Here is a 15292-nt window from a genome sequence, read left to right as displayed (position 1 = left end):
AATCACTATTAGTCTAAGCTTTGGGAACCTCAGAACTTTTCTGGAATCTTCATGTGAATTGCAAAGCTTGATTTATTTTCTTTTTTCAATATTTCTGCTCTGGAAAACAGTTTTACATAAATCTTGAAAGCAACATAGAGCCCAGCATAGAGCCCCTGTCTTTATTATCTGTAAGGCATTTTTCCAGGTTGTCGTCAGAGTCAGGACTTGAGAAGGAGCCACACTGGTGCAGGGTCAGTTCAAGTACCCTCTGTTGTGTTCCTGGGACTATGGGTCTGTGTCAGAGAAAAAGCGCTGTACTGAGCTTGGGCGTGTGAATCTTCCTGACTTTGCTTTAGCGCAGGCCATGCCGCTGAAGTGTTTGTACCGTGTTCTCTGTTCTTCTGGGCTTCAGGAAGGCATTTTAGTATGGACACACTGATGGACCCAAACTCTTACACCCTCTGAAAAGTTATAGTACTAAGCCTGCAACTGCCTGATTAGATCTGCACATGCCACCTCTTGGAAGATGCTGGACTGTGGTTTGCAAGCGTTGGTAAACCCAAGATGCTTCATCTATTTGGGCGCATTTGCTGTACCATCGGTGGCATGCTCTGTAGCATTGTTACTGTCTGGGATTTTCCACTATCCAGGGTACCTTCATGCTCTCATTACATAAGATAATGGAGACTTGATTATATTCAGGTCTTATTTATGGACTATTTTAAGGATATTTGGGATAATTGAATGTGATAGGTGAGTTACAAGTCCTTGATACTGAATTGTTATCTGGAGGTCCAAGCAGATACAATAAAATAGATCAGGTTTATAGGTCGGTTGTTGTATATATAAAAACTAAGCAGTGTTTATGATACACTGCTGGGAAATTGTTGAAAGTGACTTGGTTTTGGTCTGGGGGGGGGGTTGTGTTTGGGTTTTTTTTGGTTTGTTTTTTTTTTAATAGAAAAGGAAGCATTGCAACACGAATTTATCACTGAATTGAGCCAGAGATGGATGGAAGATGAGGAAGGCAGGGCTTGGAGTGATGAGGCTCAATGCATTATTTTTATTTTTTTTTAAATTTCTTTTAAAATTTGCTGTCAAATAGGGAATATATATCTTAATTTTAGAAAGCATTTCCTTATTTTGTCTATTACAAATGTAATTCCTTTGTGAATAAAGTACCTTGTTTCAGTATCATAGCTCTTGATTTGCAGATAGATCCTGAATATATACGGCATTTAAAGATGAATGGCAGTTAATAATTTGGGTAAATACTGTGTAGCAGGTTGTTTTTCTTATTTAAATATCTTGATGCAGTTAAATAATTGTTTGAAAGATCTAGGCACAAGATTTTGAATTAATGTTTACCTATTTGCCCTCAGCTGAACTACTGCAAGATTTTATTATTAACAGGTGAACATTTTATGTTATAAACTGCTTAAAGTATAAATCTGCTGAAAATCAAAGCCACCTGTCTCAAACAAGCAAACAATACACCTTCATCTCCCCATTAACCCAAATTAAAATGTATCAGGCAGGTAAAGGGTTTACTGTATAAAGGGTAGAATAATCTGCTTTTGATTAATTGCTGGCAAGTAATAATAGGAAAAGGAAGGATGTCCTAACAGCCTTTTGGTTTCACAAATTGCATTCTAAGCATGAACAATTCTATTGATTACTTTCTTTGGTGCCCAGCTTGTAAACAGTCACTTAATAGCATCTTTAGTGCAAGCGAGTCTTATTGCATTAAGTAATAGGAATATCACATTGCACCTTTTTTCTGTTTGGTGCACAGTTCTTATTTTGCCTTTGTCTTTCATTTTACCTTGTTACAGTCCTAATTCGTTGAAAAGCCTTAGTTAAACTTATGCTCTCTAGAACTGTTGTGTGGCTCTAAACATGAACTAAGAATGATGCAGATTTTGGGTATGTTAAAGTCTAATAAAGCAACCCAGTTTGGTAGAAGGTTAGGGTGACATGAAGTGAAATATCTGGCATGTCTCTGAGCTACTGAGACATAATAGTTAATATAAACCATATCAACGATACTTGCATTCTTTTCTAAATACCTGAAGTAACAAGCAGTATGCTCTGCCATGACAGGCTAGTCATTTCGATCACAGAAGATGCAGCTTGTAGCGGTAGAGTGTCAGGCTCTTGAGAAATGTTTACTGTGGATCCAGAAATGACACTGTGAAACCGAGGCTGGTGGAAAGTATCCCCTTGCTGAGGCTATTGTATGTTATAATGTATCATGTGTCCTCAGTATAGGTGGAATGAGTAATTAATTGAATGATGGAAGTCACATCTGACCCACAGAAAAGGAGCACATCAGTGTACTAGATTGCATCTTTCTGGGTTAATGCTGTGAGCAGTCTCTTAATCTCCTCAATTCCTTACAGTCTTGGAGAAGACAACAGTGAAAGCTTAATTTTATTTTTTTTTAATCCAATACAAAATGAATTCATTTACTGTTTATGAAGCAGTTAAGAGGTATATATGGAATCATATTCGACCTGTGGGTTTCTAAAACCAAAATATATAATTATTAGTTTGCAATAGGTGGTTTTATTTGATTTTTAAAAGGTAGGAATTATTTTGCTGTCATGTCTTATCTCTAGCAATATCACTCATTCATGAAGCATCTACTGTTATAAAGCATTCTTTGACATCCAGTTTTGGCCAGACTAAAATTGACTTTTTAATTTTGTGGAAGGATTAAATTAAGATTTTTTTTTTGTTGGTTGATTTTTAGGCTAGTACACAGTTGCATGCACCAGTTGCTAGTGAAGTCCTGGATGATCAGCTGGTTAGCTTTAGTTGAAGTGTTAGAAGCCAAAATCAGAACAACACAATAGATTATAGAGTAGTTTGGATTTGGATAGTGGGGATGATGAAAATGAGCCATAAGATTGAGTGGGTGTACACCGTGAGTGGAGTGGTAAGGGTAAATTGCACACTCATAAGGGCATTTAAGACCATACTTCTGCATAAAAAGGCGTTCTTGTCTTCCTACTCTCTACTTGTGAATGTTCTTGCTCCCTCCTTTCGTTGTTGTTAGTGTTTGTGGAGCTGTAGGTTATGTCAGCTCACTGAGGAGCTGAAGCTTACCCCTTCAGACAAAAATAAATGATCTGAAAATGGGATGAGATGGAGAGAATGTGTCATCTAAGTGTATTTATGGGTGCTTGTGTCATGTAAAGACTTCCATAAAGTCAATATGGGTGACAATTAGGGATTTCATAGAGGAAAATCAAAGTTGTAACTGAATAGGATTATGTAACAGTATATAACTGAATAGGATTAAAAACTGTTTAAAGGTAGGGGCAGAGACCCAGAAAATAGACTTTTGTGTTGTTTTGTTTTGTTTTTTTTTAATTTTAGGCTTCAAGTCTGCAGTTCCTGCCTTTGATAGCATAAAGACAATAATACTGTGTTTTAGCACTGCAAGTACTGTCATATTTTGCCTAGTGTAAGCGTTTATTTGCACTTTTTAATATGAGGTGCAAGCAATATAGAGATTGTCTGGTAAGCGGTGTGTTTTCTGGGGATTCTGGAGGTGGCGATGTGTTGCAGTTTCACAAATAGCTCCTTCAGCAGCAGAACTGGCTACAGCAGTCCTGTAGATGTGCTACATGGTAGATCCTTCCGTGACGGTTGTAGTGTAGCTGACAATCCTGATTTTTCATTCATATCACTTCTCCAGCATAGTTTACTGTGTAGCTCTGTAAATATTTGCCCCAACACTGTGGGGTGTGGGCAGACTAGCTCTGTGTTGAGGCTTCCTTTTTTTATTCAAGTGTTTGGCTGCCCCTATGGTTAATAATTAAGAAAAAAACCCAACAGGATGAAGAGATAAAATAAGACCGTTTTAAGCTTTGTAGACTTCCTTGCCCTGTTCTTCCTTCCCACTTTCCGTTCCTGCCTTTGTCATTGTATGTATCTGTTTATGGTAGATGAGATGTACTGTACCATATGTGTTGCAAATCACTGTCTTTTGCTTTAGCTTTTACCAGATTCGTGCATCTATGAAAATTCCTCCAAGAATTCCACACAAATTAGAAGCTAGCTTGTTACATGCAACTGGTAAGTGCAAAAACTTTTAGTAAATGAGGTCATTATCTTGCCTTGCTAATTAAGGGCATGTGCTTATTCTTGTACATTGTTATAACTAATATAAAAGTAGTTCTAATTTTGTTGCTAACACAAAAAGATGTAAGTTGTTTCATCATGACCTGCTGAAAAACTAGCTTGTTCTTAGCAATGAGACTTAAAAGTTGATTACAGAATTTGTGTTACTGTTTTTCATCTGTTAATCCCCTTTGCTGGTAGCAAAATATGGTGATGCCTTTATATTGGTGTTTTCTGTTTTTTCCATTGATCTGCTCAATCTTCTCCATGATTCAGACTAAGATGAGCAAGGGCAGATCTCATTTAAGTAGATAACTCACAGTAGTGGCGAACTTCAGATACAGACTTACAGATTGCTACGCCCATTTTTTTTCTGAAAAGAAGATTCTGAAAGGGTTCAGGCTTGCTGTTTTCAGACTTGCTTTCTTGTTGTCTGGTGGCAAAGTTGAACTCCTGAACAGAATTACCCACTCCCTCATCTTTTTTTCTTTTTTTTTTAACCTGGCACTCACTTTTGACTTCTTTGTCCAGGCAAACTGAACCCGGAGAAACCTGTTAGTGCTTTCCTAATTCTGTGAAGCCCACACCTCAGCATGCTGTGAGAATGTGAATAACAAAAAATGAATTAAGTTTTCAAGTGTTAGGTGGAATTCTTGGAATTGCAAAGAAGAAAAACCAACTACAGTCTGAGAAAATGTGATATGAGATTATTGGAACCTGAATTTTTGAGGCTATTTTAAAAGTAACTCTGAGTAGAGCAATAATGTACATACTGAGTTTTAGTCATACTTCCTGAATGCTTCTTGTATTTGTGTGAAAAAAATAAATAATTCTTATGAACCAAGATTATTTCACTTCAAAGGCAAAGTTTAGTGTGTTTTAGGGAATTTAGCTCTGCTAAACTGATCCTTTAGATGTGAGTTTAGATCATCAGTGCTGTCAAAAAACAAAACCCTGTCTGCTGCTTCTTACCTTCATATTGTGCTGTGCTCTGTTGACACAAATGTCTGATTTGGCTTGGGAGCTCAACTGAGGAACTCATTCAGCTGATAAGCAGCCGTTTCACAAAAAACGAAACCTCTCCAAACCCAAAAACTGAGGTAATTTTTAGATCAGTCTCAGTTTGGTTTATCAGGTAGTTACTTATAATGTTTGTGCCACAACAAAGCAGAAAGAAGGGTACAAACTGGTCAATGAAAGGGCGTTAGTTTGTCCTTCTTGTGGATATGATCATGCTTGGTCTTGCCGAGGACCTCTGCCTTCCATTCGTTTCAGTTGCTTGCTTGGTTTAGCTGAGCTGGACGCTGTAGCTCTTGACTCGTAGCTGTCCTGCTCAAGGTAGTGGAATAGCTGATGCCAGTTACTGAGACTGCCATTGTTTGTAGAAAATAGCATTATGCTACCTGTGGACTAGCACTAAGAGGGTTGAGCTACTATCTGAAAGTGTTGCTTGTTGACCAGAGGAGGCTGGACAGGAGCCCACGACTCACTTTTGAGCATGATGTCCTGTGTCAGTCAAGTTCTTCTTCCTATACTTTTCTCTCTCTCCCTTGTTCTGTCTTCCTCATATTTAACTGTTCTAAATCTTATTCCCTTTGACAGCGTCATGGTTTTCCTACTTGAGCCCAAGTCATTTTGCCTACTTCTAGCTCTCTCTAGCCTCTGCACAAGTCACTTGCAGTTTCCTTCCCTTAGTGGTGTGTTTCCGCTCTCCCACAGACTTTTTGTTTCATTTGTCTCTTCCTTTTATTTCCCCAAGTCAATTGTACAGTCTCAGTTTTCCCTTCTTGTTCCTTTGCATTTCCTTCTACCCCTTGTCCGGGCCTTCCCAGCTCTTCATGAGGTCCTGTGATAATTTAAATGGAGTTTTCTTCCATTTCCGTTTCCCACGTCCTTTAGTGGTTCACTAGAATTGCTTGGGACCCAGAACGAACGAGTGTCATTGCAGATGTGACAGGGCAAGCCACTTACTTTAGCTCCAGCCTTGGGAAGGTCTACTGGCATTCTTGTAATCTGAAGGCAGATGTAGTCATGCTCTAGAAAGTTAAAAGAAAAACGTATGTAATTCTAGCTTGTATGAGTTTTTTTTCAGATTCGAGGCTGTTCTGAATTCCTCCTTCTATCAGAAATTTGTGGCTGGTTTTCAGGAAAAAAAAAAAAGAAGGAAAAAAAAGGCAAGTTAGGAATGAGACGTCCATTGTTATGATGCAAGAATAAATTAATTCCCCACTATTTTTTCCCCTCCATAGCTGAGATGGCTTTTTGTGTGGATAGAAGCCTAGAAATAGTCTTGGCCAGTCAGCGCATAGTTGGCTTAAAAAACAGTAGTTCTGCCGCGTTGACTTCACATTTGTGAGACCTTGCTCCTCACGTAGATGTGGCTCAGCCTGATCTTGGCGTCAGCTTTTCCTCTTCGACCCCTCTCTGTCACTTCTGAGGGCGCCGTTTCACATTACGCTGAAGTCAGCAGAATTGAGGGCTGTAACTCAGAGTTGGATGCTGCATAGGAAGTGGGACCTCAGCCACGTGTCTCCGTTACTTCTTTTGTGTCAGGCTGGAGTGGGAGATCCCTTCTGCTGATGCTCTGCGGTTATATCAGATTACGTGTCCTGTGAAACTGTACCCCCTCTGCCCTTCACCTGTAACAGATGACATAGATGAATATAAGCTGAAAGTGGCGTTATATATAGGGAAGTTACTCTTTAATGATTCAGCCTTTATAAGCATTTTGTCCAGAACACCTAAATTGATGATATGTATGAAAGCACGTCAGCAAAACCCGGTATTTTTACTTGTTTCTAGTTTCTGAAGGGAAATTGAACTAAGATGTTAGGAAGATGATGGAGTGTGAATGTTTGCCAGGTGCAGTACTTTTCTATGAGAGCCCTGTAGACCCCAAATCTGTAAAGCATAAGCTTTGCAGATTTTTTTTCTTTTGTGGATTCCTTTGAAGTAATTTATTAAGAGGAATCAAAAGAATTTCTTTAAGGTCCCTTCCAACCCTAACAATTCTATGATTCTATGTTTTGCACCCCTGTTTACACAATTTCTAAGAGGTTGATGTTATTGAGCCTGCTCGTAGAGGAGTGATAAGAAAGTGTTGGTAACTGTTCTGTTACTTCTGTTCTTCCAAGTTGCATCTTCTTTTATGTGTTGTTTCACAGAATAGTGCTCATCATTGTATTTCCTGTGTGATAGCCCCTTGCTGTTATGCTAAACACTTCCTCAATAACTGTTTTAAACTATTCCTTTTCTCATTTCTGTGACAAGACTTTTAACCTTTTTTTGGCAAAGGATTCCCCAACCATTTATCACACTTTCCTGGACTCTCTTTGATGAGCAGCCTCTGGACTGAAAGTAAAAGTGCTGTATTGAATGAGAAATGTAAGGTTCGGGTGATACGCTTGAAACTAGTCTGGCCAGAGTAGTGTGCAAAGATCTGGAAGGAAAGAACAAATCACCTCTGTTCTCCATTAATTCAGTGGAGTGGTATATGTCATTTAACCTCTTTGTCTCATCTGTAGGTAATTAAGAGTTCTCAGTGTTGTTAAACTTTGCAAATCAGCGTGAATCCTGGATGAAACAAGACAGATTTCAGGATTTTTATTAGCGTTTTTAATGCCTAGAAAGTCTTACTCCAATTTGGAACCAAGCAAAAACTCTTCAGTCCAGATTTTAACATTAAAAGCAAATTACATTAAAAATATTGCCACAGTATTTCTTTGAAACAAAATGCGCTTCTTCAAATTCCAGCAGTTGCTGACTGAAATGGAAACTGCTGATATTATTGGTGTTACAGTTTAATAGTGGTCATGAAACTGACAGGAATGATAGTTCCACTTATTAGGTGCTCTGGTGGTTCCAGATTCTAGGACAGTTGTATTAATACTTGTTTCTTCTTTCAGGTGCGGATCTTGCCTTTCCTGCTTCAATCCACGACAATATAGTTTGCAGCAAAACATTTCAGATTCTTTACAAAAATGAGGAAGTTTCTGTGAATGATGTGATGATTTTCAAAATAAAAATGCTGTTAGATGAGAGGAAGGTAATCTGCTGTGCAACTTTACTGTATTCAGATAATGAAGTGTTCGTTATGTAATATTTGGATTAGTATAAATAAGGGACCTGAAAAAATTTCATACTTCTACAATTTCTTTTTAGATCGAGGAATCTCTTAATGAAATGAATTTTCTGCTAACATTAGATCTACACTTCACAGATACAGACTATTCGTAAGTTTAAATATAGATTTTATTAAAGCAATGATATATATTAACTTTTTAAACTGATTAAATCTGTATTACATATAGCCTTAGTGTGTTCATATTAGACATATATGAGGGTAAAAAAGAAATCCAGTGCTGAAGTCTGTTAAGATTTTATAACTGGTTTGTCTCATTCTGATTTTTTTCTTTTTTTTTTCTTTCCTGGGGGAGATGTCATTGCATTCCAAAGTGTAGACCTATGCTAAATTGCTATCTGTGTCAGTTACTAATAGTTTGCACTTCAAATATGACTGTTCTAATTGTATGTTGTTTTGTTTTAATTTCTTTTTAGACCAGATGACCTGAGCACACTACAGCCAATTAGTAGCCGAACTTTAAAGTTGCACTTTAACTTGCACCGGGGCCTTCATCATTACGTCAATGTTATGTTTGATTACTTCCACCTTTCTGTCATATCGGTTATAGTCCATGCTTCTTTGGTTGCTCTGCATCAGCCGTTGATAAGGTAATCTCTTGTTACTAAAATGCAAATAAATTTTTGAGTGTCCAGATGGAAATGTTATAAAAATAGAATACTTAGGAAGGAGTTAAATCTGTGGCTAATATAGTTTTTTATATGATGATTTTGGAAATGGGGGCCCAGAGTGATGAGAAACTTCTTGTTTTCAAAGTTACCTTGAACAATTTTGAGTTTGTTTTTGTTAGAAATAAGAGTATGTAGTGTAGAAGAGAGATAATACCCAAGACCACAGAAGAGGAGGAATGTATAAATATCTGTATTTATACATGTATATTTATACTTATAAATATTTATAGATTTTCTTAATCAGGAAGATCTGCTGCTCACTCTAATTAGTGACTGAAATAGGTGCTATTAATACAAATTCTGCATCTTCTGTTAGCTATCCTCACAGTTTTCAGTTATTACTGTAATGGCAATGATGTCTGCAAATGATGCATTTACCATTTTCTAAAGTAAACGGAACTGGAGAATTTAATTTTCTATTTAAAAAAGCTTTTGCTTAATTTTTACTGAAGCCTTTTTATTTCATTGACTTGTGTCACCCTTTGTAATCTCTGTTTACCTTGCTTATCTGTCTCAAAAGTAAGTGTGAAAAAAGGCCGTACAGCCAGTCACACGTATGAAGTGTTCTTTACACAGCTTTTTCTTCAGCACATCTATCTTTGCCTTCTTTCATGCTTCAAATACTCCATGCTGCCTCCCCCAAGTTTCTTCATATTCAAATTCACGCTGTACTGTAAATGTCCAAACCTTTAGCTTAAGCTGTTCCCCCTCTTTGTCCCCTGTCTTCACGTCATGGAAAGCTACGTACATTAGACAGCTGTTCTGTGCAGTAGGACTGTGCTGGTTGGAGGATTAAACTGGCTTTTTTTCCCTTCCAAGCTGGATTGTTTTGGTGTTGTGTTTAGGTGTCTGTTGTGCGTATCCAAAGGAATGGTGCAGCGTTATTTGGGAAAGGAACAAGTAGCAAGGAGGTGGGAATTACTTTAGCTAGTACTGTTGTTGAAGACCTCATCCGATAAAATAATGCATTTAAAGTAGCAGCATGTGTATAAGGTGTAAGTTGTCACACTGTACCACAAGTGAAATTCAAGTGTTTTCCCTGTATTCATCCCGTAGCTGTAGCATCAAACTTCACATCATTGTGAGAAAATGAAAACCAGGTTTTGTTACTAATTTTCAGTCAGAAATGTATTTGTCCCTGTTGACTTTTTAAAAGGTTCCAGAAAATCTGATGGTTTTAATACAATTTTTCCTCTGTTTGTGGCTTTTCAAGTACTGATACAATAATGCTATATAATTTTAAACTTCAATTTGATATAGATACTTGTGTAAGGACGTATTGAAACAAAACAGTAACTTCCATGCTGCTTTTGTTATCTTCAGAGTAGAATGTTACTGGTGTCCATAAAATTATCTTAAGGATCTCAGTTGTCTTTTAAATCACTTTGGGGAGAGGAAGAAACCTTCAAATTGACAGTGTTTTGTTCCATCTGGGATATCCCGTATTATAATATTTAGCAAACATTTTAAATTGCTGCGTCCATATCACTTGCTTTTGTGGAGCACCTCTTTCTGAAACACTTGAACGTTGCAGACTTCACTCCCCTTCACCCTTTGGGCTTTCCTGGGTGACCGTTTGCTTCTCTGTATGGGTCACGCTCACACTGTTGGCACCCCTTCCTTTCCTAGGGAGTCACTTTCTGAGTATTTCCTTTTCGGAGTAGCATCCAGGTTCTCCTTCTCTCAGGAACAACCAGTATTAACACTTAACTTGAAAGAGAGGCAATAATTCCACATGGTAACAGACCTGGAGTCCTGTACAATCTACTCTTTTTATTAACCTGTTATTGCTTATTTCTGCCCATTATCTGAAAGTCCTCACTTTTTGCCTTTGTTCATCTTTCATTCATTTTTCGTAGTTGTTGTTCTCACAAGGCTGCTGTTGCAGGGTGCTCTGTTCTCCCAGGGGTTCAGGATGGGCTTTCCTCTTCGGTAGGCAGAGGTCAGGCATCCCTTAGGAAGACAGCAATGGCAGTTTGTGTGACAGCTTTCCAGCTGTTTGCTGCTGCTTCACTTTTAGGATGTAACGTCCCCACAGCAAAGTTGGCAGAAAATGAATGCATCTTACCTGTTAGAGTTCAAAATTTATCCGTATGGCTTAAATGTTCAGGAATATTGTTTAAATTAGTTGAGTTTTGCCTTCAAAATAACAAGGAAGAGCTTGCACCATCCCTGGCACAGTCTGCTGACCTTCATGGTGAGAGATGGCAACAGAACAGTTGAGGTTAATAATTTCTTAAATTTCTCCAACTAGCTGAAGACATGCTTCAGAAGAGAATTACTTTAGAAGGACTGCTCCCCTAGCGCAGCACCAGAGACTTAACTGAGGTATCTGGGCCATCCTGAGGAATTTTAAAAGGGCAGCCCACCATGCTAGGAACTTCCAGGATCTTACTGAGGGTCCTTGTTTCTACTACTTTTCAAGAAAAACCAAGAATTTAACTGTGATAGTTTTGTGATGCATAGTATGTTCAAATTATCAGTTCATTTGTGCTTTTTGCAGCTTTCCTCGCCCAGTGAAGAATACGTGGTTGAACAGGAATGCACCAGCACAAAACAGGGACTCTGTGATTCCTTCTCTTGAAAGTGTGGTCTTTGGCAATAACTACACAAAACAGTTATCAGCAGATGTAAGAATATATCAGTTTAAGATTTTATTTGTACGTTGTTGGACAGTGTGAATTTTATCTTTTCTGCAGAAGTATTACTTGATAAAGTGGTGTGCTAAGTCATATGGGAAATGAGAAAAATTGTTCCAAAAGGCTATGTTACATGCTTCAGGAACACTCAGATGGAAATCTCTACCATATTAAGAGTTTAACCTTCTTTTTTAATATATTGCAACCCATTGAAAATCGCAAAAATATGGATGAGGCTTCTGAAAGAGGCAATTTGCTTATCTGTCTTTTTAGTTATTCTGTTAACACTTAATTTATTGTACAAAATAAATATGTGCCTCATCTTTTTTTCCTTTTTTTTTTTTTAGGGTTGCAGTTTTGTTGTTTCAGAATCTTTCCTCAGCCATGCCTATAATTTCCACTATACGCTTTGTGCCAGTTTGCTGCTTGCTTTCAAAGGGTTACATAGCTATTTCATTATGATAACAAAGGAGCTCCCCTCTTCTCACCGAATTGAATTGGGTATGTTGAATTTAATAAAATGCATCACTTCCCTGTCAATGTTTATTAAGAATAACCTTCTTCTAGACTAAACTGGTATTGATTTCATACATCTTGTATATCTAAAATCTTTTTGCTCAAACTGAGCTGGAATTTAATAACTTGAGAAAAAAATAAAAAAGAAACAAGTATGGTCACGTTACTAATAAAATGAGGAGATAACAGCCTGAATTTATGCAAATGTATTTTTTCTTGTTGGTCTTGATTTGCCCTGTTATTTCAAATCACTGTGTTCGGTGGAGAAAGTTAGAGGAACTCTTAATCCAAGCTAGCATGCTGCACTTGTTTGTTTGTTATATGGAAACATTGTATATTTGTATAAAGATTGGAATTCTATAAGCTTGATTTGTGAAGAATATTACAATGAAAACTTACCTGAAAAAAAAAGACCTACAAGAAGAAATTGCTGCTGGCTCAGTTTGTAGCATAACTTTTTAAATAGATTTAGTTACCTAAAAATGAGGAAAAGATCTGAATAGACTAGAACTGTTTCTATAAAACCAAATAGTTAAAATACGCTTTCAGAGAAGCTATTTCTTTAACAAAGTTAAAATTAAACTCTTACAGGACAGCCTCATAGAAAGAAATTTAAGTTCTATGTCAATGAAGACTGCAAAAATACTACATGAAATGTAATGCATGGAAATGTATGTTACATTTCTGTAGAATGCGGGTATATTAGAGCGCCGAGCCTCAACTTGTGAACTAGGAGAGCGGTGAAAGTGAAAAAGGAAAATACATTGGCATTATAAAGGATGATTTAGACTTCTCCTCATCAAGCAATACTTTTTTATTCATGTAAAGTTCTATTGAAATCCAAAAAATAAATCTTTCGGAATTTACACTGAATGTAGACAGCATTTATTGATTTTTGTATTGTTTAATTTTACCAATGTCAAAACTAAGCATTATGAAACAATAAGGTTGGAAATTGAGATACGAAAACTATTGCAAAAATGCGATGTGGTCAATTAGTGATTCCAACAAAGAATGTTTTACTTGTGTATTACAAAATACCAAGCTGTTTTTTAATATTTTTTTTTGAGGGAGGGAGTGCATTACAAATCTGTGCATAGAAAAATACCAGAAACTGAGGCTGTTTCTTTATAGAAGCAAAAATACTGCTATAGTTATGGTGCAAAGAATATTTCTGTGTCAGTTATCCTGATCTCAATATGGAGGGATACACCCTATTAAAGGAATGACTCAACTATTAGTCTTCCTTTTAAGGACAAAATGTGCTTTTTTCCCCAAATAGAATCTGTTGGCACTATTGTTCTTGTAAGGACAGGTTTAGACTAAATCTTGATACTTAAATGTTTCAGATAGGACCTTCAATTCCCCTAAAATGTTCCTACAAAATATATATGTAATAGAAAAAAGCTGGCCATTGGATTACATGGTTGGGTTGTATCTTTCAAACCTTACTGAAGTCACCAAAAGCATTCTCATAAGCTTCAGTGGAACTTGAGTCAGACCTTTTGTCATTTCTGTGGGTAATTTAGCTTACCTTTAGGAATGCAAGCTTGAACAGAAATGCTCAAAATAAACGTATGAAGAGAAAATTACTACTTACATTTAACATTCATTGTACATATTCTGCTGACAGTTTGTTTCCTGTGGGGTTTTTTTGTTATTTTTTAAGTCTCTGCTAGAATTAATTTGTTTTCTTATTTGTAAATCTTTTTTTCATTTATTTGGGTTATTTTGTATATAAATTGATTGGGACAATTGATATAACAAAAAGGACTAATAATGTAAATATTAATTATGCTTCTGTTACTCACCTTTTGCTCCTGAAAAATAACTCTTGCCTAGCATTAACGCTAATTTTTCTAAAACCCACCAACAGTAAAAAAGAAACAAAACAAAAAATCTGTGTTTCTGTGATGTCTATAAAGAAATTGAAGCCCTCTGGACTTCACAAAATACACGATTGTCATTTGCATTTTTTTTTAAAGTAAATGAACTGTTTTATAGTGGAGATTTTATGTGTGAAGTTTTAATGAGCATTGCAGAAGAGGATTTCAAGTCCTGTTTAAATCCTAGAATCATCACTTTTTTTGTTTTAAATTAAATTATTATCTCTTTAATTTTGTTTCTTCTGTTTGCTTTGCTGTTGCTCTGTCATATGATTTTAACACAAGACTGATTTTGCAGAAGCATGTGCAGACAACTGTTGGTCTTGATAACTGTAATTGAGCATTTAAGTATTGTTGGTTTCAGGAAATAAAAAGTGCTAGCTTAATGTATATCACAAGTGATATCTAATCTAGAAACTACACTAAAATTATATGCTTTCATGTACTGATCTAACTGCACTAATTGCTAGGCTAGCAGTAAGCTTTTTTACTAACTTTAAGGCAAATAATAAATCACAGATGAAAAAAGGAGTGTAGTAACTAGTCATGTGTGTGCAATCCCTATAACTAGCCAAGGCCAGCATGCAGGTCCTTTATGAACGCCTTCTCAGAAGAAAATATCCACGAACCCAGAGAGACGCCTACCTAGGTATGTTTTCAAAGCAGGTGATATAACCCCTCAGATTTTTATTAATAAATAAAATATATTATTAATAATATAAAATATTATATTCTTTTTTAAACAGGAACACTATTTTACTGTTCAGCCATAGTGAACATACGTTGAACTCTGATGAAGTCCACAGAATTGAGCTACTTATTTCTAGGCTCAATATAGATAATAAAATAAGGAATTATTACTGGGTTTTGGTTTAGTGTTTTTCTACTTTACTAAACAAAAATGATTGAAGAGTTCAGTCAGTTGTCACCATTTAAATAAAACAGCTAAAAAATATAGTTTCATTTAATTCATCACAGACTCAATTTTTTAGATAATTAAAGACCAACACTTTTTCTTCATGAGAAATCTTTCATGTTGTTTCTGGTATCTCAGGGCTTGATTCTTCCAAACACTACACAAAATGTTCTCAAAGCTTAAGCTGCATTTGTCGGTATCTAAATGGCCAGCTCTCCCTTTGGAGAGTGTCAGTGTTGGCCTGATGCTGAACAAAAGACGACAGTGCTGTGTAAGCACAAGGAAGGTTGTGATGGGAAAAGAATATAATGGCAGTTCAGTCTCATAGTAGGTCACCAGCTTAATCATCTAGAACTGTGTTTTGGTTTTGTTTTAAAAAGAAAACAAGACTATTTTTTAGCAGAGCCAGA

At 36.5% G+C, this 15292-nt stretch overlaps 1 protein-coding gene across 8 annotated transcripts in view; it reads left to right on the top strand.

Annotated features, from left to right (window-relative positions):
* FAM135A (family with sequence similarity 135 member A) overlaps positions 1-15292 on the top strand; it is a 91024-nt gene that overhangs the window by 38580 nt on the left and 37152 nt on the right. For 5 of the 8 annotated variants that reach the window (XR_008465292.1, XM_054194382.1, XM_054194385.1 and 2 more), the window contains 7 exons: positions 3989-4068; positions 8019-8158; positions 8275-8345; positions 8671-8844; positions 11429-11555; positions 11912-12065; positions 14538-14615. Coding sequence is in view for 7 of the 8 variants with exons in the window: in XM_054194382.1 (XP_054050357.1) it covers positions 3989-4068; positions 8019-8158; positions 8275-8345; positions 8671-8844; positions 11429-11555; positions 11912-12065; positions 14538-14615 (824 nt within the window). In the remaining variant the exon portion in view is untranslated. The remainder of the gene's footprint in view (positions 1-3988; positions 4069-8018; positions 8159-8274; positions 8346-8670; positions 8845-11428; positions 11556-11911; positions 12066-14537; positions 14616-15292) is intronic. The other 3 variants (XM_054194387.1, XM_054194389.1, XM_054194383.1) reach the window with 2 other exon arrangements.

The sequence above is a fragment of the Rissa tridactyla genome, chromosome 3 (genome assembly GCF_028500815.1).
Source record: "Rissa tridactyla isolate bRisTri1 chromosome 3, bRisTri1.patW.cur.20221130, whole genome shotgun sequence".
Lineage (NCBI taxonomy): Eukaryota > Metazoa > Chordata > Aves > Charadriiformes > Laridae > Rissa > Rissa tridactyla.
Note: the sequence above shows the minus strand (reverse complement) of the source record. Positions and strands in the feature narration are given on the sequence as shown.